Source organism: Trichosurus vulpecula, chromosome 1, assembly GCF_011100635.1.
Source record: "Trichosurus vulpecula isolate mTriVul1 chromosome 1, mTriVul1.pri, whole genome shotgun sequence".
In the NCBI taxonomy this organism is placed as follows: domain Eukaryota; kingdom Metazoa; phylum Chordata; class Mammalia; order Diprotodontia; family Phalangeridae; genus Trichosurus; species Trichosurus vulpecula.
The window spans coordinates 12,001,587-12,029,039 of NC_050573.1; the positions used below are offsets into that span (position 1 = coordinate 12,001,587).

Genomic DNA, 27,453 nt, shown 5'->3' on the forward strand with positions numbered 1-27,453 from the left:
AATTTAAAACAAACGAGAACGCGGGACCTGCCACCTCCCCCATACAGACTTCCTCCTGCGAGCTGCCTGTTCAGCGCTTTCCTTCCACACTGCCGCCTCGCCCCACCTGTGTACCCCTGGGCCCTGCCTCTTCCCCCAGTGCGCGTGTGGGCCCCTCGGGCGGTCGCATCACATGCCCTGCCACAGACTGCACAGAGCGTCTCTGGGCTGCACGAGGTCAGGTGGGGGCTGTGCCCATCGCACCATACTTACCGTCTGGTTGTCCTCGTACAGCTTCAAGTCGTAGCCGCTGAGCTCCACGCAGAAGATTATTGCTGTAACTCCCTCAAAACAGTGAATCCATTTTTTGCGCTCTGACCTCTGACCCCCCACGTCCACCATTTTGAACGTCAGCTCCTTGAAGGTAAACTTGTTCTCCACGATGCCAGTGGTCATGTCCCGTGACCGCAGAATGTCCTCGACGGTGGGGATGTAGTCCAGCGCGGCGATCCTCTCAAGGTCGTTCAGGTAGTAGGCAGCGTTGTCCTCCAGGTGATACTCGCTGGAGCGGCAGAAGCACTGCTGCACCCCTGGGTCTGCCCAGAGCCGCTTCATGACCCCCAGCAGCTCGGGGGTGATCTCCCCCCGGCTCTCCGCGGGGCCGGTCAGGGCAAACAGCTGCACGGCATCGTAGGCTCGGTCCGGGTTGTGGAACTCGATCTTGAGGGCCGCCAGCGCTCGGATGATGCGCGTGAGGGAGTCGATGGCGTTGTAGACGATCAGGGGCTTGTACTCTTTGCAGGCCTCCAGGTTGAAGCCCCCACTGTGGATGATCTTCATCTGTTTGACGATGGTGCTCTTGCCCGAGTTGCTGGTGCCCAAGAGGAGCAGCTTGATCTCCCGGCGTTGGCGCTGACTCTCCGAGCGCAGGTGGCGGTCAATCCTCCTGGACCGCCGGGCTGCCTCTTTGTCCTCCGAGCTTTGCCGACATCCCATGGTACAGCAGCGGGGAGCCGGCCGAAAGGGCGGGGAAGCTGAGACCGGGATCTGCTCCTCAGTGCCTCTGAGCCGGTAGCTGCAGTATCTGAGTCCTCGTGCCAGGTGCACCCTGTGGAAGAAAGAATAGAACTCTCCAATACCTGATGGGCCAACAGGTCTGTACCAACCGGCTCAGTCCCAGCAGGGGTGTGAAGACCTGCGGATGGGCAGCCACAGACGGACTGTTTCTTCCCTGCCTCTCATGGTGCTCCCCTGCCCACGGAAGAGACGGTGGCACATTCCCTTTAGTGAGAAGACACGTCCCTTGTCCTCGGCTTGGCCCGATCTCTCAGGTACCCTTTCCTCTTCTGCATAATGCTCTGCCCTCCTTCTGGCCGAAGGTGAGGAGCTGTACGGCTTGGCCTTGGCCTCCGGCTGCCTGCCTTTTAACTGTATTTTCCTGTTGCTGTGGCGATGCTGCCAGGACTGGCTGGAGGACTGCTGTAGACTGTCGGTGCTGCTGCTGCTGCTGCTGTCGTTGCCGCTGCTGCTACGGGGCCCTCTTGGCCCCTCCCGGCTCGGGCTCTTCCGCGTCAGATCTGGGTATCCTTGTCCCCCACCTGCCAAACAGAGAGAAGAAGCAGTGAGCCCTAGAAAGAGGGACCTCCCTCCCCTGATGCCTGCATCCTTATGCATCTCGCACCGGATCACCCGAGCACTCCCAAGCTGCAGAGAATAAGCAAAGGAAGGCAATTTCTGAGAGTCCAAGCCTGACAGCCCCGCCAGAAACCCAGGAGCAGCTGATGGCTCCGGGCCTCGGAAATGTGTTCCCTGAACAATGGTAAATCAAATGCCCTTTTCTTTCCAGCCTGCTGCGGTGTTATTATCCAAACCCACAGGAAAACAAACAGTGTCTCGCTGTGTCCCAATTCACTCCCAGCCAGAGCCAGCCGCTGGCCTGCCCAGCCCTGTTCTGACTGGTTTGCCCAAAGCAAAGGACAAGAGGGAAAGGTGAGGCGAGCTAAGGCCTAGGCCTTGGCCTTGACCTGCCTCCTGAGCTGAGCCCACCCTGTGTTTACTGTACCACTCATTCCCTCCCTCTGCTCCTGGCCTCTGGTTCCAGGCTTAGCTTCCGGCTCTGGGCCTCACCCCTGGGGTTTGTGCAGCCCCAACATTCCTTGCAGAGAAATGAGGATCTAATTGCTGTAATGCTGACCTGCCTGTTACTGAGCTTGGGGGAGACAGCCCTGATCCCCATCCTGTGGGGAGAGGAAACTGGTTTAATAGTTCCCTGAGCTGGGGTTCAGGCTTGAGTCAGGACCGCTGCCACAGACTGCCTGTGTGACCTTAGGCAGCTCCCCTCCTCCCTCTGTCAAGGAGGGGAGATGGGATCACAGCCACTGAAAGGGCCCTCCCTACTGTGGCTCTACAATCCTTGGAGGGAGAGTGAACCAGCTGTGGCTGTGACAGGCCTGTTGGATAGCTAACGTTTCTGGAGCACTTTGCAGTTTACAGAAGCACTTTCCTCACAGTGATCCTATGGGACGTTCAAATCCAACAAGGTTTTTGAAACACCCACTAGTCATAGGGCATTTTGCCAAGCACTGGGGATCTGGAGAAGCTTGCATTCTACTGGGTGGGGGCCCATCATCACAGGTAGGGAAAACTCTGAGGAAAGACTGAAGAGGGAACAGAGGAGAGACCAGACAGAGGGCTTGAGGAATCTTTAGGGAGGGATAGGTCATGGCATCTGGAGGGGAGGGGGACCTAAGGAAGGCTTCCTGGAGGAAGTGGTCCCTGAGCTGAGCCTCAAAGGGGGATTTATTTTATTTCCCCCAAATTGTAACATGTGCAAGGCTCTGCTCACAGCCCTGAGGATATCCTGAAAGATGAAGACAGAGGAGGTTCAGGCACAGGATGGTCTGTCCAAATGCCCAGATGGAATGTGAAGTCTGGGCACTAGCTGGGGATGCAGTTGTTCTGGAGCCCAGAGTAATCTGGAATAACCCTGGAAAGCTGGGTTGGAGGCCGATTAGAGGGGCCTGAAATGCCAGGCTGAAGAGCCAGTGGATTTGCCTCAGCCTTTTGAGCAGTGGAATGATGTGGTTAGACCTGTTTCTTGGCAGTCTGGAGGATTGTGTGGAGATGAGAGAGATTGCAAAAGTCCGGGTCAGGGGAGAATGAATGCCCAGGTTATGATGGTAGCCCTAGGAGGAGGGGACAAATGTGAGAGATGACAGGGAAGCAAGTATTATTGGTCTTATTTTACAGTTGAGGATCAGAGTTCAGTTCAAATGCTTGGCATCAAAGCCAGCCAGGTCCTTCAAATCCCATAGTTCACCATTCTGTTCATTTCCCCTCATTGTCTTCCAATCCATGGGGCAAAATGTAATATTCCCTGAGCAGGGTCCACAGGCAATCCAAAGATATGACTTCCTTTAGAGCTGGTAAGGAAGACAAGTATACAAGTCAACTAATGTAAAACATGGAATGACAGTCCATGCTTACAGATGTTCAGAGAAGGGGAGCTGAGAAGGCTTCTCGCAGGAGGTCAGACTTGAGTCAGTTTGGCTTGGGGTGTGTGTGTGTGTGTGTGTGTGTGTGTGTGTTTTAATATAAAGTCTTACAGGGCTTCCAAAAAGCAGCTTCACCAGTACAGGATTGGGGAGGCCTCTCTAGACAGCAGTTGGTCTGAAAGAGACCTGGGAGTTGTAGTAGGCTTGGGAGTTTGGTATCTGCCAGTAATGTCGTATGGCAGCCAAAAATCGGGAGGTCGTCTTCCTGCTCTCCTCTGCTCTGGTCTGGCTTCTGAGTGAGGGAAGACCCGAAGTAGTTGGAGAGTGTTCTAGTGAGGACAGCTGGGATGATGGTTGGCCTTTGGTTTGTCCAATAGGAGAATCAATGTAGAAGAGAAAACTTAGGGGGGCTCCTCTTTAATAATGGCCTTCCAGAGTAGAACTGGGAACAGGGAGTGGGGTCTGCAGAGAGGCAAGTCAAGGCTTCATAAGGGGAGATGCCATCCCACAGTGGGGCAGGCTGCCGTGGGAGCTGGTGGGTTCCCTTTCACTGGAGGGCTTCGAGCAAAGATGAGATGATCATTGGGGGCATGGGGGTGGGATGTTATGGAGGACATTCTTGTTGAATTATGGGTTTGAATAAGTGACCTCTTTTAGAACTTCTCATCCCAAAGAGGAAGGGGATTCTGGGTGGACAAAGCGACACAAGAAGAGACTTGGAGGAAGGGAAATGCAGGCCTCATTTGGGTGATGCTGAGTGGTTTCCTTGCTAGCTCCCCAGATGTTGTTAAGCATGTGTAGAGCACTGGACAGTGCAGGTCCTGGGAAAGATGGGCTTTGGGATCTAGATCCCCAGACATTTCACGAATCAGTAGCCATTCAGAACTTTAATGTGTGATCCCTCTTTCACTGATGTTTGCTTTGATCAGCCAGCCAGAGGATATATTCATTCAGAATAGAAGACATTTAATTAGACAGCAAGTGAATAAAGTGACAAGAAAGTACTTCCCTATGCACACATGGGGTAAACTCCCACAGGTCACCATCCTACCAGTTAGGGAGGGCTCCATGCAAAAACACTAAGTGATAATTGAACATGCATGGGAACATATGTGTAAGGAACATTATAGCTAGGGAATACAGAGAGAGAGAGATGCCAGGAACCTGAGGGGTCAGAGCACGTGTGGAAGGCACACAAGTTAGGGGCATGCATGGCCAGGGCAATTCACACCTGAGAAGTTTCAGGGCTACTCATGTCCTGCAGTGACATCATATTGTTTGCTAGGCTTTCCTTTTCACTAGGCAGGTTGTCTCTCTTGGGCTTATCTGCACGCTGGACATCATTTCTCCAGTGGATGGATTTGTTGAGCACCTCCAATTTTCACTGCTCTATGGCCACCGAGTTTCTTTTTGCCCCCCTTTTCTGGCCTCTACCTCTTCAGACTTATCTACTCACTCTTTGTTCCCATACATGTAATGACTGAAAAGCCTCTCCCTGATAAGAGTGGGTTGATCTCTTTTAATTTAGCCAAAGGCATCAGAATAAAAGTTAGCCAGAATTCCCCTAGCTTAAGATGAAATCCTTCTTTTTGACTGCCAGTATCTGGTGGTGACTTAAAGTCCATTGTTTCAGACACCTATTTGATAGGCTTAGAAAATTCTTTGTAACTTCTGTTTAAACCCAAATGGGGTTCCTCAGTTTGAGCACTTTCAAAAAAATCCTTTATAGGAGCTCTGTATCAGCTAGGTCTCTGAAGCCTGTTCCAAGTTTTCGCCTCTGACTTGCATTCATATGAAGTTGAGCAAGAACAGACGCTGAGCACAGAAGGCAGAGTCATTCCTTCCCAGCTCCTGGCTCCCATTCTTGCCTTTATCATGTACATATTTCTGCTTACTATGGAATATTCCTCCACCAGGCCCACCTCATTTCTCCCTAGAGCCTCTGTTGTGAGGGGGCCAAGTCAGCCTGCCTTCATTCTCCTCCTCGCCCAGTTCCTGACGGTCTGGATTTCACAGCTGTGCTGGGTGCTTTGGCTCCCCCATCAGTGGGGTGGGCCCCCCTGATTTTCAGCTCCCTTTTGTGTGTTGCTTATGAGTGATGATGATGATGATGAGGTTGGTGCTGTCTTTCCCCATTAGAATGTAAGCTTCTTGAAGGCAGGGGCTGCTTTTCTTTTTGCTTCTGTGTCTCCTCAATGCTTAGCACAGTGCCTGGCACATAATAAGTCCTTAATAAATGCTTGTTGCCTTGCTTATTTGTCAGCAACAAAATGTCCCTGTCTTTTGTGAAGCATCATCCCTGTTTCCTTATGTAAAATTTAGGGGATAGGTCCTTGCTGTCCTGGAGCTTATAGTCTGACATGACATAAACAATGCATGAAGAAGGAGGCAAGTGGGAAAGTGGAAAGAATACCAGATTTAGAGTCCAAGGACCTGGGTTTGAATCCTGACTTGGATTGATACTACTTTCCTGACTCGATTAATCACTTCCCTTCCTTGAGCCTGTTTCCTCTTCTGAAAAATGAGAAGTTGACCTAAGATAATCTCTAAGGTCTCTTCAGTCTTCAGATTTTCAGGTGCTTTGGATTAAAGATCATCAGTTGGGTGTAAGCAGAGTTTAGACTGTCAGTGCTCTAGGGGCCCAGTAATGGGCATGGGCAAATCCACCCTAAGGAAATCCCCTCATCTCCTCATAGAAAGAGGTGGGGGAGGAATGGTGCTCTGGGGGCTCCCAGAGTCATCAGTTTGGGGCTGGAAGGGGACTCAGAGGGTATCTAGGTCAAGCTTCTTATTTTCCAGGTGAATGAGAAAGTGAAGGGCCAGAGAGATGAAGTCACTTCCCGTGAACTGGGAGGCCAGGTCCTTCCCACTGGGCCAGATGGTGCCTTTCCAGAGCCTCGTGGACTCTCCGGCCTGCCTACCAGGGACGAAGTCCACTGCCTGTGCTCGGCTGACCTTGGCCTAGCTCGCCCAGTGTGTCTTATTTGTGTCCTCTCATCTCCTGCCTGGGCTCCCAGTCAGAGCAGTCACCAATCCTTGACACCACGAGCTTCAGCTCCACCCAAGCTCCTCCTTTGCAGCTGGTGTGCCAGCCTCTTCTGGGCTCATTCCAGGTGCTGTGGGCTGGGGCCGCTGGGCTCATCCCTCGGCTCGGAGGTGCCCAGTCTCATAAATAGGACTTAAGATGGAGAAGTTCTTGGTCCAATGAGGCTCTTCCTTTTCTAGAACTCAGATGGGCTCGTAACAGGAAGATAAATACGAGGGCATCAGGAGCAGTAGAAAGAAGTGGGAAAGTGGGAAAGAAGTGAAGGAGAAAATCTCAGGGCTCAACAGAAAGGTTTTGTTTGCTGGAGAGGGTGTGCCCAGGAGGAGCCTGGTCAGGACTTCCTGAGTCCCCCTCCCCCCTTGGGTGTCTAGCTTAACAAGGTGCTAAATTGGCTAGATGAGGTTAGCTCTTGGACACCTACAGACTGCTTGGCTCAGACTGTTACTGCCTTTGCTCCAGAAACAACACCACACTGAGAGTGACTGATGGGTTCAGAGCCAGTTTCATACATCTGCCCTTGGCCCTAGTCTTCAAAAGGGAAAGCAGGGACCCAGACATTTACCTCCGTTGCTTTGTAACCTTCCTTTGCCGTAATCTGAGAAAGACCCAGGACCCCTCTCAAAATACTGTGTCTAAATGCAGAAAAAAGGCATGGGAAACCAGTTCCCGTGAGAGTTCCCATTTATCCTGTCCAGAGCTTGCTTTGCATGTCTTTGTTTGCATGTTGCCTCCACCATTAGGCGGTGAGGTCTTTGGGGGCAGGACTGCATTCTGACTTTTTGTATTCCCAGAGCTTTGCACCGTGCCTGGAACTTAACAGGCATTTAATTAATGTTTCTGATTGACTGATAATCTGAGAGACGAGAGCATAGAGAAGGCTTACAAAGAGCGTCTCAGACTCAAGAGTCATATCCTAAGTACCTACTGTATGCCAGACACCAGGGAACAAAAGGGAGGTTATCCCTGTCCTCGTGGAGCTTGTGATCGAGTCAGGTGGGATGGCCTGGACACACAGCGAGGACCATTTAGGGTCAGGGTTTCCTGGGTCAAATCCCATCCCAGGAGTTTTCTAGGAGTTTGGATGTTGAAGAGAAGAGAACTGGAGGATGGTCACTGCATGGGGTAGTGGGGACTGGGGAGGGCCTGGGAAGAAGGGGGGGGTGCTTGGGCATGCTCGTAGGCAGCAGGGAAGAAGACAGTGACAGAACAGAGACGAGGGAGACAGGGCTAGTGAGGTCAAGGGTGCAGGTAGAAGGGTTGGCCTTGGCTAGAAGAAGAGTCAGCTTTGCATCAAAGACAAGAGCGACGGAGGAGGGGATGGAGGGTGATGCAGAGAAGGGCAGAAGAGGGAGCTCCCCGGGAAGGGCCCCCGCTTTCTGAGTGCTGCCAGGGATGGAACAGGGGCTGGAATGTGAGGCTTGAGGCCAGACAGCCACTGTGAGAAGCGCAATAGAGAATCACTGTTTTAAGTGCAGTTAAGATCAGACAACGTACACAGGTGGCAGACTGAGTTAGCCTGGGTGTGTGAATTCCTTGAGCTCTGTTTGGGAGGCGGTGAGCAGGAGTGGAGATGGGGTTGGGGTCTGACAAGATTGGAGCACTGACAGGGAGGGAACAAGGGATTCAAGAGTAGATGAAAGTGTTGTTTGTCCTTCATTCTTGAAGAGGACCATGACATGCCAGTGAATTGGATTTAAGTGGAGCAGGGCTGTGCAAAGTCGCCAGCCTCACTTTCTCCTCCAGAGCCATCTGGGTCCAGTGGCCAGGTATGGATCAGGATGACTGGAGATGGGCCAGGATGCAGTGGGGGACCTTGGCCTTTTCAAGCTAAGGTCCTTAACAGGTGTAGAGGTGAATTGGGTAACTAAAGAGTTGGAATTGGAAAAGAGGTGATGTAAGCTCAGAGCGGGGTGATGGAAGGGAGCGGAGAAATGGAGGGACGGGGGGATGGTGGTCATGGGGAGGATGATGACAGGTCTAAGAGACGTGAGGTGTGGGAGTGAGCTTGAATGAGGACGTTGGCCCTGGAGAAAGTAGTTTCAGGCTCAGACTCTGAGTTGGAAGGGGCAGGACTGGGAAGAGAGCTCAGCAGCATCTGGTCCAGTCTTTGTTGGGCCCCTCCCCCTCGGTGGGTCTCCTTCCATCAGCCTGGACTTGCCTCTTTGTAACCTGGTGCCAAAAAGGTTTCCTCCTTCCTGGGAGGAAGTCCACTGCCTGTGCTCGGCTGACCTTGGCCTAGCTCGCCCAGTGTGTCTTATTTGTGTCCTCTCATCTCCTGCCTGGGCTCCCAGTCAGAGCAGTCACCAATCCTTGACACCACGAGCTTCAGCTCCACCCAAGCTCCTCCTTTGCAGCTGGTGTGCCAGCCTCTTCTGGGCTCATTCCAGGTGCTGTGGGCTGGGGCTGCTGGGCTCATCCCTTGGCTCGGAGGTGCCCAGTCTCGTAAATAGGACTTAAGATGGAGAAGTTCTTGGTCCAATGAGGCTCTTCCTTTTCTAGAACTCAGATGGGCTCGTAACAGGAAGATAAATACGAGGGCATCAGGAGCAGTAGAAAGAAGTGGGAAAGTGGGAAAGAAGTGAAGGAGAAAATCTCAGGGCTCAACAGAAAGGTTTTGTTTGCTGGAGAGGGTGTGCCCAGGAGGAGCCTGGTCAGGACTTCCTGAGTCCCCCTCCCCCCGTGGGTGTCTAGCTTAACAAGGTGCTTGAAGTTAGTGGTCCTGGTCCCCTGAGTGATTGTCAGGTCCTCTGGTGCTGTGAAAGCAGGGCCCTTCCCCATGCAGATTGCTTTCCTCAGATAGTCTCAGTGTTCACTAAGTACAGTCACCCAGAAGGGTCTGATAAAGAACAGCAGGACTGCCCTCCTCAGCCTATACCTCCTTCCGTGCAGCCCAAGGTGGTGCTGGCTCTCCTGGCTCTTATCACACAGTATTGCTTCACATACAGCTTGCAGCCCACTGAGACTCCCAGCCCTTTTTCAAACTGTAGTACAGGCATATCTTCCTATCTCATGCTGTTGAAGCTGATTTTGTGAATCCAGGCTTTTTATCCCCATTAAATTTAATCTTAATTTGGCCCAATGCTCTCACTTGCTGTCATCTTCTCTCATTCTGCCTGTTTCATTCTGTGTGTTAACTCTTTGTCCCACTTTGTACCTCTTGAAAATTTGATAATCTCCAGCCATCTATGGCTTTATCCAGACCATTGATAAAAATGATCCTTGTTTCCATGGAGATGGGACCTGTGCACCTACAAGGTCCCTCAGGGGAGCCATGTGGCCCTGAGCCGGAAGCTGAGGGAACTCAAAGCAGCAGTGGAGATGTGGCGAGGATGGACTGAGAAGGTGAAGGTTGGGGGATGCTTGGCAGGGGGCGGTTTGTGGGCAGTGGGGGAAGAAGAGCCAGGAAAGAGTGACAGATTGAAGGCAAAGGAGAGAGGGGCAGCAATTGTGGTGCAATTTGCAGAGAAGTGGGATTGGATGGATCCACGGAGGCCCTCCTGGCCTCCACAGGGGGATTGCCGGAAGCTGCCTGAGCTGAGGAGCAGTAAGAGAAAGTACCAGAAAGGGGCAGGGGAGAGAAACCTGGACCACATTGTTCTTCACTGGTATAGGCCAGGGGAGGGCAATGAACTCTCTGCAGTCCTGGTGCTTTCTCTTAATGAGCTGTCCCCAGGGTGGGGGCTGCAGTCAGGAAGCCCTGAGTTCAAATCCTGCCTTGGATTCTAAGTGTGACTCTGGGCAAGTCACTTAATCGCCTTTTGCCTCAGTTTCCTCAACAGTAAAGTGAGGATAATAGCACTTGCCTCCCAAGGTTATTGTGGGGATCAAATGGGATAATATTTGTAACATGCCAGTGCCTGGCACATATTAATTTAATAATTCTCCAGCCTTTCTTCCCCTTCTCCTTCCCTCCTCTCTTCCTTCCTCCTTCCCTCCCAATATTTCTTCCTTCCTTCCTTCCTTCCTTCCTTCCTTCCTTCCTTCCTTTTCCTTCTTTCCTTCCTCCCTTCCTTCCTTCCTTCCTTCCTTCCTTCCTTCCTTCCTTCCTTTTCCTTCTTCCTCCCTCCCTCCTTTCCTCCCCCCTTCCCTCTTGGATTTTCTGTGCTTTTCTTTATATATATTTTGTTGAGATTTTTAAAAGCCTGTCCTATGTTGATGTTATGTTAGCCTGTCTGTTTGCGTGGGTGCTGAGGGATCATTTCCTTTTGCTGTAGAGACCTAGAAATGACCTAGCTTTAGCTATGACTGTGTAGGGGCATGTGCTAAAAAGGGATTTGTGAGAGATATAGCCAAGATTGAACCTGGTTCATGTAAACCCAGCCCTTCTGCCATTGGCTCTGGGTCACATTTGCTATCCTGGGGTAAAGAAAAGAATCAAAGAAGGGGGAAGACAGATGCTTGGGGTGAATGGGATGATGGGAGTGGGCCCTGAAGAAAAGACAGAGATGCTGAACCCTCTGCCAAAGACAATGATCTTTGGCCCTTCCAAAAATGGCAGCCAGGGAACCCAAGGCCCAGAAAAGTCGGGTGATGCTAAGGAAGCTGGCCAGCCTTGATGAACTCCACACCAGGCTGCTAAGGGCACTGGTAGACATGACTGTTCAGCCCCTGTCAGTGACCTTTGAAAGACTGTGGTTGCCATGAGGCTGGAGAAGCCCGATTCCCAGGTTTTCAGAAAAGGGAAGGGGATGAAGCCTACAAATGATAGGCTGGTGAACTTGCTTCAGAGTCCCATCAACAATCTAGAACCAACCAGTGAACACCTGGAAAAGAAGCAGTGACCCGAGAGATCTGGCCGGGCTCCATCCAGGAGCAGGTCGTGTCAGACTCCCCTCCTTTCGCTTTTTGGATGGTTATGAGCCCTGTGGAGCCAGAGAAGGCTGTGGCTGGAGCTGACCTAGATTTGAGCACTGCCCTTTTACCAAAGCCCCTCCTCCTATTTTTATGGAAGAGATGGCGATGTTTGGGAGGTTGGTTGAGAACTGGCTGAGCAGCCACACATAAAGAAGAGTTCATTGCCCAACGATGTCTGTGTAAGAGGTCTCCTGTGGAGTGTCCCAGGGATCTGTGCCTGGCCTGTGCTGTTCCGCTTAGATGGCGAGTTTGCCAAACTTTCTGATGATGCAAAGCTGGGAGATATGGCTCACTCAGAAAGAACAGAGTCAGGATCTGGGCAGAGTGTTCCATTAACTCTATTAAGAGGAGACTGATAAGGGCTAGTTCAAAATAGCAGTATCCCAAGGACACAATGAAGGGGATGTGGCTAGACAGCAGTTGGTCTGCTGGCAGACAGGACTGGGGTGGGCTGCAGGCTCGAGATGAGCCACCAGTGTCCTCCAGCGGGCAGCCCCAAGGATCTCATGAGAGCACAGGTCAGATTGGAAGAGGGGCAGTCCGTGGGCCTCAGAGGAGAAGAGGAGGGCTGTCCTGCACGGAGCCCTGCTTGGGTATTCCCTCATGAAGTACCTGCTGTGTGTGAGGCCCTGTTCTGGGATGTCAATGAGCTGGGGAGGAGGGTGAACAGGGAGAAAACAGCATTTCATACACACACTGGTTGAGAGATCTGGGTACATTTAGTAAAGAACAGGCCTGAAAGTCTGTTCCATTCAATCAGCATTTTGAAAGGTTCCATGTTAGAGCCAAAGATTCAGAAACAACCCTGTGGACATTGGCTGCCCTCGGGGAATTTACATTCTCCTGGGCGCTGTATGAACAAGTATGCGTCTGAAGTAAACAGCTAACAATTCTGGTGTATTTAATGGATCCTCTGGAGGCACAGGGTCTAGGCCCAAGGGAGCTGAATTTAGAGGAATGGGCTGCAGTGGCTGGAGGATTTCGTCTTGATGTCAGGAGACATTTCGTATCCATGAGAACGTTTGGTGAGAGCAGTGATAAGTGGGCAGCTTCAGGAGGTAGCCAGCTCCCAGGCCCAGATGACGACTTGGTGGTGGGGTGGGGTTCTTGGTGAGGTGCAGCTCCTGAGAGCCCTTCCACCCCTGAGATTCTGTCCCTGGGCTGCCCCAAACTGGGCCATGGAAGGATTCTGCTATGAGGAAGGCAGCCCACTGTAGGGCACAGGGCAGGAGGGACCTGCTGTTTCCACCTTCGCTTACACTACAGCCCCCAGGAGAATGTCTGGCCCAAAGTAGGCAGTCAGCAAATGCTGGATGAGTAAGTAGTTATTAATTACTTGCAAATTCAAAGCACCCTCCTAGGTTGTCTTCCTCCCACAAGCCTGGTCACAAGTTCTACCACTGAGGAGGCTTTGTTGAAGCCCAATGCTGAGCCTGTGTGCCTGGGGGGTCCAATCCTTGTAAGAAGAACGATATAATCCAGATCATTCAGTAATCAAATGCTTGGGGAGCCCCTTGTCAGGGCTGGCGGGGGCCTGAGAACAGGGGAGGGGCCTCAGAACAGGGGATGTCAGGGCTGGGAGGGGCCTGAGAACAGGGGATGTCAGGGCTGGGAGGGGCCTCAGAACAGGGGATGTCAGGGCTGGGAGGGGCCTCAGAACAGGGGATGTCAGGGCTTAGTAAGTAACAGAAGAGAAGCAGCAGGTACAGACATGCTGAGTCAGCAACATCCTGCAGGAGGGCTGGGGAAGCCAAGTCTGGGCCTGTGAGAAGGCAGCCAGGGGAAAGAGTGGTGGAGGTTTTAGTTGGGGTGAATGGACTCCATTGTGTCCAGATGCCAGGAGCCTGGGTGTTGGCTCGAGACCATTCTTCCTGAGCTGTGTCATGAAGGGGACAGGAGGTTTGAAGTTTAGAGTCCCCACTGCACTGTTACCACCTTGTGACCTTGGCTAGTTGGGTGTCCCCTTTACATATCCATTCTTTGTCAGGAAAATGACCAGGGTCAGGTCTGATGCCCTCCAAGCGCCTTGCTCAGAGACCTGAGTTGCCAAGACAGATATGCCCAGAAAGCCCAGCCGGAGGGAGCTTGGGCCTAGTCTGGGCCAGGGTGTATGCTGATGGGGTCAGGCTGAGGACTCTGGAGTGAGGTAAGATGGGCCTTCCATCCATAGCTTGTGTGGGGGCCAGGAGCATGTGTTGGGTGGGGTTAGAAAGTTGCCTGAGTGAAAGGCCAAAGCCTGAGGCTGCCTTCTGATACATGGAAGACCCATTCAGAAGACCTGCCTTGCTCTTGGAGACAGTGAACTGAGCCTTGCAGCCTGGGGGACTTGATGGTGGCAGAAACAGCTCGTCACCCCAGAGACAGAGGGAAGTGTGGAGAAGGAGCTAGGTTTGTGGGCAGGGAAAGGTCAGTTTTATTTTGGACAAATTGAATTTGAGGTCGTGATGGGACAGACCTGTGGAAATGACCTGGGGCCATGGGGCGCTATTTGTCTGGCATTCTGGAGTGAGGGGATGATGAGGAGGATGGGGGCACTCGGAGAGTTACAAAGGGTATGACTTCCCTACGTTATCTCAGTCGGACTCCATGATAGCGGTAGAGGTGGCTACTACAGCCATTGTCATTTCTGATCAGGACTGGACTTGCAAGTCCCAGGAGCATGTGAGATCTAGAGCCCAAAGCCCTGGGTTCAAATCCTGATGCTGCCACTTTTTACCTGCATGAGGTAAAGGACCTTGAGCAGGTCCTTTAACCTCCATAGGTCCTCAGTTTCCTCATCTTTAAAACGAGAGCGTTGGACCAGAAGACCTTTAGGTTCAGTTCTGAATCTCTAGAACTATGATTTTATGATCGTCCCTGAGGAGGACTGGGGGTGGGGAAGGAAGGAGTGAGCAACAGATGAGAAGTAGATTCTCTGAGTGGGGACTTCATCTTTCTCATCGTTTTGCAGACTGGGACACTGAGGCCCAGGGAGGTTAAGGCACTTGCCCAGGGTCATACAGTAAGGTAGTGGCAGAACCACCTGACCAAGTCTTGCCCAACATTTAGTGCATGCCATCATCATTATGGCGGAGGCCCTGCTGTCCTGGCAGATGCTTGAGCTGTGGAGGGGAGAGCAAGTGTCTGGGGGCATTCTTTTTATTTTTTTTGGAGGGGGAAGGCAGGACAATTGGGGTTAAGTGACTTGCCCAAGGTCACACAGCTAGTACGTGTGTCAAGTGTCTGAGGTAGGATTTGAACTCAGGTCCTCCTGACTCCAGGGCCGGTGCTGTACTCACTGTGCCACCTAGCTGCCCCCTGGGGGCATTCTTAGTGCTCATTTTGGCCCTGATCAAAGCTTTCTTCAGGGAAATCTTCCCTAACCCCACAGAGGGAAATGATCCCTCTCCTCTTTGATCCGGGTCTGTCTGTTCCACACGATTGGTGCTTAGCCTTCACAGTAACGCCTCATTTATCCAGCATTATGGTTAACCGAGGGGCGTTGGGGAGCGGCTGCAGAGAGTGCTGGCCTCAGCGAGGAGGGCCCCGGGTTTTAATCCCACCCAGCTGATCAAACATTGGCAAGTCACAGCCTCCCAGAGCTTCAGGATACGCATCTGTACAGTGGGGCTGATGATGCCTGTCCTTCCCATCTCATAGGGTTGTAATAGTGCAATGTGCTCGCCAGCCTTAACCCAGCTAGACTGGCCCAGTGTGTCCTTTGTCACGGGGCATGGATGAAGCCTCCTAGGCTGTGTGAGCCGCTCTCATCGTCCCAGGCCTCCAGTCTGCTTTCCAGATACGGGTAACTCCGACCAACAGTGGTTTAGTTAGCCTTCCAAACCCCACCATCAGGGCAGAAATCCGCTGCTGACTGCCAGGCTACACAGCCTACCTCGCCTTCCTTGTGATTCCCCCAAATTGCCAACCAGATCGGCTTTTCTTCTGTCTCTACCCTCTGTGCACTGGGGATCTTGTCTGCTGGGCATTCATGTCACCTCTGTACAGACACCTCTGGGTCTTTCATGGTCCCCCTCCATCAGCCTGCTGCCTAGCTCTGCCTTGAGGGACGATCAGCATCCTAAACTCATCCCACTCTACTTTGCCCTCCTAAACTTGCCCCTCTACCAAAGTGCTCTCTGTGGGTTTGGGCAGCCTGTTACTGGCCCGGTGACTCCTTTCTATCCCTCATGTAACTAGCTCCACTCTCCCCCTGTATCTGGTCAGTTGCCACATTCTGTTAGAGGCATCTCGGTGGTTCAGTGGATAGAACGCTAGGCACTGTAGTGCTAGTCAGGAAGTCCTGAGTTCAAACATGACTCTTTCTAGCTTCGTGATGCTGGCCAAGTCATTTAACCTCTGTTTGCCTCAGTTTTCCGATGAGATAGTAGTGGCACAGTGCCTGGCACATAAATAAATGCCATAGAAATGCTATGTGCTGCTACCACCCCAACCCCACCCCTGGGAGAGTCACTTCATATCTGTGTGCTCAACTGTAAGAGTAATGATAGCACCTCTCGGGGTTGTGAGGATCGTGATGTGGCACACAGCAGGTGCTTAATAAATGCCCTTCCCCCTTCTTTACTTCCTCTCCCTACACAATGTCATTTGCACCATCCCCTTCTCTCCCCTCTCAGGCCACTACTTCAGTGCAATCCTTACTTGTACTATAGCAAGAGACGTCTAACAGGGCCCCCTTCCAAGTCTTGCCCTTTTCCAGTCCATCCTCCATCTCGCTGCAGAGATAACCCTTCTGAAGCACAGGTCCCACCGTGTCATTGGGTCACTCTCTTGCTCAAAAAACTTGTCCATCGACTGACTGACTGATCTCTTTAAAACTCAAAGAGTCAATTTTTCCAAGCTGTATCATATCTACTTCTCTCCCTGCCTTCCCACACAACAGGCTCCACATCATTTACGTGGTCACCGATGACTCCAGGGTCTCCCTGGGGAGTATCCATTACTGAGGCCAGCGGGACTATTTGGTTGCCCCTTCATTAACGGTTTTTGAAGGCTGAGCTTTTGAGTTTTGTCTCCTCCCTCGCCATCAGGCTATTAGCTGTCACCCTTCTCAGCTGTGAGTGTACCTGTGATTAGCAGTCTCCTCCTCCAGCCCCACCTCCTATTGGCTGCTTTCTCTCTACCCTGGGAAACCAGAGATCCAATCTTATCCTAGCAACTTGTGAAATAGATAATATTGTCAGAATTGTGTCTGAAATAAGAATTCTTTTAGCTGGATCTGAGCAAAATGAATGAGCCTTTGTGATACCTATTTTCCTTTACAATCTCTGACACCCCACTCTTTCCTTCCCATCCCCTCCATTCCAATGGTCAGCCCCCAAGTAAAGGGCCATGTTACCACCCACATTGCAACAGTCTCCAAATGGGTCTCTGTGCCTCCAGGCCCATAGTTCTCTGGTTATCTTTACATGGATGATAGACATTGCATAAAGAATTCCCTCATCTTTGTATTTCTGCTGTTCAGAAATCTTTAGTGCCTTCCTATTGCCTATAAAGTCTAAACTCCTTTATCCTGGTTTTCAAGGCCCTCTGCAATCTGGCCCTTGCCTGCCTCTCTAGGGCTATAGTCTCGCTGTCTGGGGATTCCCCAAACACATAGCTCAGTTTCCTTCATCTGGGCCTTGTTCAGTTCCTTTCCATCATTCAAGGCCCATCCAAAATGCCACCGTCTTGAGAAAGCCATCCTGGAGACCTCATCTGAGCTTCTGCCAAAAAATACTCCAGCATAGGCTGAGTTCATTAATGTATGGTGTCCAGAATAAGGGGGGTGATTGTCGCCCTGTCCTCTGCCATGGTTAGACCACAGCTAGGGTACTGTGATCAGCTCAGTTTTAGGAAGGACATTTTACAAACTGGACCTTGTGCAGATGGGAAGGAGCAGGAGGAGCAGGAGGAGGAGGAGGAAGAAGAGACTGAGAAATGAAGCCCAGTTGAAGGAAATGGAGAAGAATGGACTAGAGGGGAGCATAATGTTGTTGTTATCTCAGATACTCAAATGGATTTTTGACCTTACTGATTTTTAAATTCTTTTGAACAGTACAGTGTCCCTTCCACATTGTGACTTTCCCCATTGTGGTTTTAATACATCGCCGGTCAGCATAAGAAATTAAATGGGAGTTTTGCGGAAGCTGCAGATGACAGCGAAGGCCAGCAGACAACACAAAAAGTTCAGAAACTCAGAAATGCATACAATATATGTATAGTATTATATAATAACATATTTTATCTTTTAATACTGTACTAATCCAGACGTTTCTGGTACAAAGGGAGGGCCAACAAATGTTATGTGGATTTTCCAGATCTTGGGGGCTCCTCGCCCCTCACCCCCATGATGTGGAAGGGAAAACTGTAGGGTACGGCTCTTCCCTGTCTGTCCGCCATTGTCCTGCAGAGTTCGCTGCAGGGAGCTGTCCAAAGTGCTGAGGCTTTCCTTGGTGTCTCCTGACATCCTGAGGTTACCGGTGAAACTCTCTGCTCGTCCATTTCTCATGCCTCCTAAACTCACCTCTTCACCAACCCATCCTCAAGTCCTTCTTTGAAGTCCTCACTGGTGATATGTTGTAGCCTGCTTATACCCATAATGCATCTCTCCACTGCCCTCTGTGTGATATGGAATTGTAATAACTCTTCACATTCTTCTTTTGTTCCATGTTTTGCAGCCGATACAGCAATGCTAATTGTGCTGTTAAAAGGCCTTTGCTTTAATGTGAAACTTGGAATCATTAAAAGAGCCTTGCGGTTTCTCCAAGGTGATGCAGCGCAGTGTCTTCCTTTTGTTCAGCTTTGGTCTCAATTCATTATCCATCTTGTACCGATGGACAAGCTCCATCAGGTGTCCATCTCAATGCATGATGCAATCTGGGTAGCAGACAGTTTTCATCCACTTGATCTTTCCTGTGTGGATAGTAGGGCCAAACTCCTTGAGTAATTATAGCTCCTTCTTAGAAGGCTCTGTACTCTTCTGGGACTTGAGGCAATCAGCCCAATGTCAGGGGCACCTGGAAGACTTCATTATCCCCAGGGAATCCCTCTTCAACTTGGACTCTGAGTTGGATGGTCTCCACCAAAGTGACAGACCCCTTTGTGGAGCATACAGCCGTCTCCCTGGTTTATGCCATGCCTTATATTTATGCTTAGAGGGTACTGAACAGGGATATTTCTATTATCGTGTCTTTCAAGGAATCTTGAATGACTTTGATGACCAGGTGGCAAAGACCTTGTTGAGAAAGAGCTTGGAAGATGGTGTTTTGTTTTACAAATGCTTTTTCATTATCAACGAACCATAAGGAAAGTGGGTTCTACTATTCTTCACCTCTTTTAGTCCACTGTGAAATGATAAAGATGTGGTCTACTATTAAACATCGATCCTACAGTCTCGGGAGTCAGAGGACCTGGATCAAGCCAACTCTAAATGTATGACTTTGGGCACATTATTTTGCCTTTCTGGGCCTTGTTTTTGTCATCTGTACAAAACTGGAGGGGGTGATTTCAGTAGATGATCTCTAAGGCTCCTTCTAGACCTGTGATCCTATCAGTCTTCTCCACCATCCTTGGGTTTTTTGGTAGGGATGCCTCCAGGCAATATGCCCCTTGAGCTGAATGAAGCTAGTTCCATTGACATCATCAGACACAGGCCTGGCACAAACCTGAGGCTGTTCCCTAGCCTTCAGGAAGGACTGTATTCCTAACCAGTCCAAAGGGCAGTTATTTAGTGTCATATTAAGTGTCTCAGTTTTCTTATCTGTAAAAAAATACAAGATGATCTCTCAGGACCATTCCGGCTCTGCATTCCAGCTATGACCATACTCTCTGTGCTGATTTTGCTTCTCTGTCTGTCAGGTACTACTGTTGGCCATATCTGCCTTCCCATCTGGCCAGGGCCTATCTCCTGGACACTTGTCTTTTCTGCCAGGCCTGATGCCACTGTCTGGCTTAGAAGAATCTCTACTTCTTAACAAGTTTCTGAGACATGCCTTGATCACCTGCCCCAGTTCCGGGTCTGTCTAGTTTCTGGGCATAAATGTTCCTGGTCTGGTCTGGTCTGGTCTGCTGGAGTACCCAGTTCTGGTTACATGGATTCAGGAGTTAGGAGACTTGGGTTCTAGTACTAATTGTTACAGATTTCTCATTTGACCCTGAATAAATCACTGTCTTATAGACTTCTACTCTGCTGTGAAATGAGGGGAGTAAACTAGGTTACTTTTAAAATCCCTTTCAGCTCTGACATCCCCTGTTCTGAGGCCCCTCCCAGCCCTGACATCCTCTGTTCTGAGGCCGCTCCCAGCCCTGACATCCCCTGTTCTGAGACCCCTCCCAGCCCTAATATCCCCTGTTCTAAGGCCCCTCCCAGTTCTGACATTCGCTGTTACAAGGCCCCTCCAGTTCTGACCATCATGGAGCCTAAGACTAAGATCATGGCCCTGCTTGCCCTCCAACTCAGCCAACATTTATTAAGTTCTCCAGCGAAGGCCTTCCCGGATTCTTTCTTATGGCCAGAGGTTGCTTTGGGTTCTCATTTCAACATCAATCATTGATTAAGGGCCTGCTCTGTGCCCAGCACTGGGGCTACAGAGACAAAAGTCCCTGCATGGGAGGTGCTTCTGTTCTGCAGTGGAGGTGGGAGGGATCTGTCCACATACTTACAAAAGACATACAGGGTAATTCAGGGGGAAGGAAGGCACTAGTAGCTGGGGACGTCCGGAAAGGCTTCGTGGGGTCAGCAGGACATAGTGGCTGCGTCCTGGGCTTGGAGTGAGGAAAACCTGGGATTGTATCCCACCCAAGACACATTATTGTGTGACCCTGCTCAGGCTCTTAATTTCTGTGAGCCTCAGTTTCTACATTTGTAAAATGAGGGGGCTAGGTCCCATGCCCTCTAAGGTTCTTTCCAGCTGTAAATCTATGATACTCTGGAGGAGGTGGTTTGGGGGCTGAACTTTGAAAGGAAAGGGATTCTAAGAGGCAGAAGGGAGATGGGGGAGGGGAGTCCCAGGCAGGGGGGGCGGGGGGCGCAGCTGGGGCTCAGGCTTGGAGACAGGAGATGGTCTGTCATGTGTGAGGAGCAAAAAGGTTAGATTGACTGGAACACAGGTTGTGTGGAAGGGAGTGGTGCACAGAAAAGAAGGGTGGCCTGGAGCTAGATGGGAAGGCACTGTGGGCATGGCAGGGGCATAGCAGAGAGCTGCTTTAGGAAAGTCACTTTGGTAGCTGTGTGGAGGATGGAGGGGAGGGGCCAGTGGGAAAGCTGTGGTTCCCCTTCCAGGTGAGGGGAGATGACGGTTTGAGCTGGTTTTATTGGGGGCTCTTGGAAGTTATGGGGTGTCTGGTATGGCCTACCAACTTGGTCTGGGTCCAAGTCCAGGTATGGACCAGAGGGCAGGGGGAGGAAATGCCTAATGCAAAATGGACTTGCCAACTCCATATTGGGGTGACCTGCTGACCTTGGGCTCAGTCCTGCTCAGTCCTTCCCTGGAGTCTTGTGTTTGGTTCTGGACGCCCCGCTTTAGGGAGCTCTTTGATAAACTGGACCTTGACCAGTAGTGAAAGGCCTCAAGAATATGCCCTGCCAGCCCTGGAATTAGGAGGACTTGAGTTCAAATTCGGCCTCAGATACTTGACACTTACTAGCTGTCTGACCCTGGGCAAGTCACTTAACCCCAATTTCTTCGCCAAAAAACAAACAAAAATCCCACCCCAAACCAAAAAGAGCAAACTATGCAGGGACAATTTGAAAGAACTGGGGATGGTTAGCTTGGAGAAGAAAAGACTGGGGGAGGGGGGAGGAGGGCAGAGGGCAAGGGGACAGATAGAAAAGGGATTGCTCTTATACTCAGGGGTGTGCTTGTAAATGTTTAACAACCGACCCTCCAGAAAACCCCACAACTGTATACAAGATACACCTTAAAGATTAATCTGCATTGTTACCATTTCCCCATCCCTTTCTTAAGTCCAGAATAATCAGTACATCCATAAGGCAAGCCCTGATTTTGAGTGTTTGCTGATGTCTCAGGTGTCCTCTGCTGCCTTCCTTCAGTACACTCTGGCTTGTGCCATTTGGCCTTAGGAACAGATGTGGGGTTTGGATGGGATGTCATCGTGTGGGCTCCTCAGAGGGGCTAGGCTGGCCTCAGGAGGCTGTGGGCCCCCCTTCTGGGAGGAGCAGTCTAAGTACAGGAAGAAAGGCTCGAGACCAGGAACCAGGGCCCATGTCCACAGGGTTTGTGCTACTGCCAGACAGCAAGCCTCTCAAGGGCAGGGACTGGAGTCTGTTTTCCCTTTGTGCATCTAGTGCTGGTCACTGGCTTCAGGATTTCATTTTGTGTCTTCCCTAGTGGCCAGCATGGTCACCTTGGTCTTTCAAAAGTTTACTGAATGGAATTCCTGTGCCCTGAGCTTGGGGTAGACATCAGAGACTGCACCTGGATCAATGAGGAGTAACCTTGCCCTTACAGAGCACGCACCCTGATAAGCAAGTGAATGCCAAGAATTTACTAAGCACCTACTGTGTGCTGGGTCCCGTGCTGGGTGTTAAGGGTGCAGAGACATTTCTTCAGGGGATGGGGGTGGCAGCAATTCCACACACAGAGGCTTCAAGTCTAGGTCTGGACTGGAGGGCAAGGGGAGGTGATGCCCAGCACAAAATAGACTCACCAAGCTCAAAACTGCACTCAGACTTTGGGATTCCCTGTATAATTGTAGTACAAAGGGATATGGGACAAGCGCATTAATGAGGCAAACCAAGTTTTGTTCTAGCGCTGAGAGTGGAGGAGAGAGGCAGTCTCTCCTCCAAGAGGTGAATAGTGACCTGGTGGATAGAGTCAGGAAGCGCACCTGTGGGCTGTTTGTAAAGTGCTTAGCACAGTGCCTGGAACATAGTAGGTTCTTCATAAATCCTCCCTCTTTCCCTCTCTGCTTCCCTTCCTTCTTTCCTCTTGGATTTTCTGTGCCCTACTAGCAGACGAGACCAGAACGAATGAGACTCGCCCAAGGTTATTGAAGGCATCAGTGCTGGAGCCAGGATAAGGCCTCCGATCGTGGCTTATCAGCTTAGCTGCCTCCTACCAGCTGCTGACACACGCTCCAAAGCCTTCCCTCGAAAAGAATTCTGAAACCCTGGTGCCCCAGGGTTGGCCTGAGTCCTGCCAAGTTGCTCCCCATTCTAGACAGAGGACTTGAGATGGCAGAGATCAGACTCTTCCTGTGGTTACCACGTGTGGCCTTCTGATGCTTGTCCCCTGGAGTCTTGGAAGGAGTTGGTCCTCCCTCTAGGTGTCTGGCTCCCTGGTGGTGAGAGGCTGTGGTCTCTCTGTAAGCCTGGTGGTGACGTTCCTCCTGGGACCCAGGGACCAGGGAGAGCCTGGCACTCCTGAGAGCAGAGCAGCATAGTCCCAGAGGGAGAAGGGCCTATGGCAGCCATGCTCTGCAGCCCTCTCCACAGACTGAGACCCAGAGATTGCCCCAATCGCAGGGTGTGTTAGTGACAGAGCAGTGGGATTATTCCATCAAGAAGCATTTATTAAGCACCTACTACATGCTAGGCACTGTGTTAAATGCTGTGGTTACAAAGAAAGGCAAAAGACAGTCCCTGTCCTGGAGGAGCTCCCCATCTGATAGGGGAGACAACAAGTAAACAAGTGTGTTCACACAAGCTATAGACAGGAGAAACGGGAAATAATCAGCAGGAGGTTTGGGGAAGGCTTCCGGTAGGAGGAGGGATTTTAGTTGGGATCTAAAGGAAGCCAGGGAGGTCAGCGGTCAGGGTGGAGGAAGAGGAAGAGCATTCCAGGCCTGGGGGACAGCCAGAGAGAATGTCTCCAATTGGGGAGTGTGCCTTGCTTGTGTCAGTGGATTGGGCAGTAAGGTGTGAGAAGACTGGAAAGGGAGGAAGGGCCCAGGTTATGAAGGGCGTCGAATGTTTGTCCCTGGAGGCCATAGGGAGCCTATTGAGGGAGTTGCTTGAGGAGGGCTGAATAGAGGATGGGCTGGAGTGGGGAGAGACTTAGGCAGCAGACCCCCGAAGGCTAGTGCAGTGGTCCAGGCATGAGGTGATGAAGGTCTGCACCAGGGTGAGGGGCAGTGTCAGAGGAGAGAAGGGCCTGTGGTATAGTAACAAGGGTGGATTGAGAGTCGAGAGAGCCCTGGATTTGAGTCCTGCTGAGAAGATGCTCACTTGCTCCAAGCCTCCGTTCTTTCATCTGTAAAGTGGAATTAATAATATCACCTACTCACAAACCTCCTGTGGGACAATGTGCTGGTGCAGTACAAATGTACCGCTATCTTGGCCATGCCTCCTGTAGGCATCTCCAAGGAGATCGGGTTTGGGAAAGGCACACTTGTGGCTGGGCAGAGGCAGCCTCCTTCTCCCTCTCACCCTGGCCAGGAGGCAGAAGGGAATGATGCAGGAGGAGGGGAGGGGCAGAAGCCAAATGAGGGAGATCTGGAGAAGCAAGAGGGAGGGAAGTGCGGGAGGTGGGTGGGCTAAATGGGGGATAACCAGCAAAAGGAGGCATTGGGAAAGGCTTCCGTAGGGAAGCCAGGAGGTGGAGAGGAGGAGGCACAGGGGACAGCAACGAAAATGTATTGAGTCTGGAAATAGAGTGTCCAGGGTGAGGACCGGCAAGGAAGCCAGGGTCACTGGGCTGAAGAGCATGCGGGGGTGTCAGGTGCAGGCCGAGTGGGAAAGTGAAGGGAAGGAGGAAGGGATAAAGGGTGTTCAGCGCCCCCAAGAGGATCCTGGAGAGCCTGGAGATGGAGCCACTGGAGTTTGAGGAGAATGGGGGGCAGCTGAGTGCTGGATGGCCTGGAGCAGCAGCTGGTGGCCGAGTCAGGCAGAGAAGGGGCTTCCTAGGGATGTTCCAAAGGTCCAGGGGATAGATTAGGTGTGGAGCAGGAGAGTGAGTGAGGGAGTGAGGAGGACACTTAGGTTTCAAGCTCAGCTGCTGGGGAGGTGGAGGGAAGTTCAGAAGCGGGGAGGGCTTGGGGGAGAGAAAAGTCATTCAGTCTGGGATACTTTTAGCTAACGATGTCTGTGGGACATTTGGGTGGAGAGGTGAGACTGGAGGTCAGCAGAGGGGTTGGGGCTGGATAAGTAGATTTGAGAATCATCAGCATAGAAGTGATTGAGGGAGCTGGTGGTTCAGTGGATAGAGCGCTGGGCCTGGAGTCAGGAAGACCTGAGTTCAAATCCAGCCTTAGACACTTCCTAGCTGGATGACCTGGACAAGTAACTTAACCTCTAATTGCCTGATCCATTGGAGAAGGAAATGATAAACCACTCCAGTGTCTTTTGCCAAGAAAACCCGATGGACAGTTGGTCCACGGGGTCATGAAGAGTCAGACACGACTGATCAGCTGAACAAGTATAGAGATGGTCATTGAATCCATGGGAGGTGATGTGAAGTAGTACAGAGGGAGAAGAGAAGAGGGCCCAGGACAGAGCCCCGAGACACTCCTATGGTTAGAGTGTGTGATCTGGGTGAGGATCCAGTGAAGGAGACGGAGGAGTGGTCAGAGAGAGAGGAGAGCCAGGAGAGAGCGGGGTGTCCTGAAAACCTATAAGGAGAGGGTCAAGAAGGAGAAGGTGACCCTACAGTGTCAAAGACTTCGGGGGTCAAGGAGCAGGAAGACAGAGAAGTGGCCACTTATTAAAAGGCCAGCGTCCAGCTCATGGCCGGGACTCAGTCCTCAGTTCCCAAGCCTTTGCCTTTTGGTTATTGCCTGGTCACCATTTCCACTAAAAAATGAAGGAACATTGCCCATCAGCCCACATGGAGATGGCTCAGAAAGAAGTGTGAGGCCCTGATACTGCTCATGATCTCTCCCCAGCCAAAGAACCGCCCAAGCCAAACTTGCCACCGCCTCCAGCTTGCTCAGTACAATGTTCTCAGGCTTGTCTAGTGTGTGTAGCTTTAATGGCCTGGTCACGGCTGATGGGTCTCACGGTTTCTGCTTCTGCACTTGTGTTTGGAGCAGAAGTGATCACTAAGCGCCCGGGGAGGCACCCCTTAACTCGCACAAGGCCCTTTCTGGTCCCTCCACTGGCCTCACTGCTTCATGTTTTCTCTGTCTGTACTCAGCATTTACTAATCTTCCAGGGTGAGATTACCAGAGCGCAGGTCTGCCCACAGTCACTCCCTATTTAAGGAATTCCAGTGGCTCCCTCTTGCCCTCTAGGCTCAAAGGCCAGTTCCTCTGTTTGGCATTTAAACTACTCGCCTGCCCCAATCTGGCTCCAGCCTCCTTCTTCAGGCTTTTACACTGTGTGCATTCAGGTCAAACTGTCCTTTGGTGCTGTTTCCTCTACAGGACATTCCATGTGTAACATTCTCTCTTCCCTTTTTAAGACCTGCCCATTCCCGCCACTCTAATGTTGGCCAAACCATTAGTGTGTCCTTCTGACTGGTCTTCCTGCCAGTGGTCTCTCCTGCTTCCCCATCATCCTTCACATACTGCCCAAACTGCCTCGTGCAAGAGGGGTGGCCTTGTCTGCTTGCTCCCTGAAGGCCAAGCCGGGAGCAACACACACACACACACACACACACACACACACATACTCCCTCTCACACACACTCACACTTACACTTACACTCACACACACTGACACACACATACTCTTTCACACACACACATACTCTCACACACTCACACACTCACACATTCACACTCACACTCTCACACACATACACACACACCCAGCCATGTGATGCCCTGGGTATTTAACGTCCCAGCCTGCCTCAGTTTCCTCATCTGTAAGTGGGGATGATAATCTCGCCTGAGGGGAGTTTTGAAGGGTCACTGATATGCTAACTCCTGTTTTTCTCTCATAGGATATGTTGTAGTGAGGATCCTTTTTTTGCAGGGGTGGGGGGGATCGCTGAAGCCCCTTACAGTTTTCTTATCTTCTCATTTTGTAACATCCTTCATTTGACACACACCCGACCATGTCCCTTCTCTGCCCAGTGAGGCCACAGGACCAAACGTGCTCTCAGGCTTGGAGCATCCACTGTCCTCTGTGATGTGGCTCCACCTTCCTTCCCAACCTTCCCATGGCCCGTTCTTGGATTCCCCTTCGGCCATAACAGGATAACTGCTGCTTCCTGCCTCTAACCTTCTCCTTCCACAGTGAGTGCCTTTGCCAGGCCCCATGGCCCTCTGAACATCCTCTCCCCTGCCCCCTCCTTCCAGTTCCACTCGGGTGCTTCCTCCCTAGGGGAGGCTTTTTCTTCTGCCCTTTCTCTCTGCGTTCCTTAACTTGCCAGTCATCTCTCTTCCATTCTCTCCAGATAAGGAAAGCCTGTTTGTCCTCATTGCCCTCCTGCCTTATGCATGGAAATCCTTTCCCTACAACCTTTCTACCTTTTTCTTCCCAAAGTCCTGAAAACCCACAACATCTTCTGTGTCCAGATCATTGGGTTGTCACAGCAGGAGGCCCAGGGCAAGTAAAGGCCTTGGAGGCCTCAGAGGTTGTCAAGGACAGATGCTCAAAAAATAAGCTTTCCTTTAGGGGGTCAGTTTCGATGAGGCAGAGCCTGCCTTGGCCGTTCTAACACCGGGTAGATGTGCATGTGAGGGCCCTGCAGACAAGTGGTTAGCTGGCCAGCTGTTTAAAGAAGTTTTTCCCCTTGGGAATCACCCCAGGCAGCAAGCTCTTTGTGCTTCTTCCTTCATCTGAAATCCTTCCCTTTCTCAATCCTTTCATTCTCTGGCTCTCACTGAACCTTGTCTCCTTCCTGATGACCCAGCTTCCCCGGCCTCCATTTCCAGCTCCAGTTCTACTTTCATTCATTAATTCATTTCTCCCAACTCACTGGTCGATGGACTATTCCATGCTCCCACATTGTGCTGGAGAGCCAGGCAGCGTCACTTTGAGACTCACTCGGATTCTATCTACCACTCAGTCAGAATCCTAAGAGCTTTTGTCTACAGACCTCCGGTGAGTTCAGGGCAGGCATCACAGTCTTACTCTCCTTCCCAACTCCTGCCCTCACGCTGGGGGACTTCGCCTCGTATACTGACACTCCCTCAGTCTCCCTAATCTTGCAGGTCCTCCACCTAGTCATTCCCCGTGACCTCATCTCAGTC

General features: G+C 51.3%; 2 protein-coding genes across 2 annotated transcripts in view; one reads left to right on the forward strand and one right to left on the reverse strand.

Annotated features, from left to right (window-relative positions):
• Positions 1–27,453, forward strand: part of RSPH14 (radial spoke head 14 homolog) — a 184,565-nt gene that overhangs the window by 95,911 nt on the left and 61,201 nt on the right. The gene's annotated exons all lie outside the window — the stretch shown is intronic.
• Positions 1–27,453, reverse strand: part of GNAZ (G protein subunit alpha z) — a 112,999-nt gene that overhangs the window by 61,171 nt on the left and 24,375 nt on the right. Inside the window, exon 2 of the mRNA XM_036741024.1 lies at positions 253–1,577. Coding sequence (XP_036596919.1) covers positions 253–975 — 723 coding nt within the window. The 5' untranslated portion in view covers positions 976–1,577. The remainder of the gene's footprint in view (positions 1–252; positions 1,578–27,453) is intronic.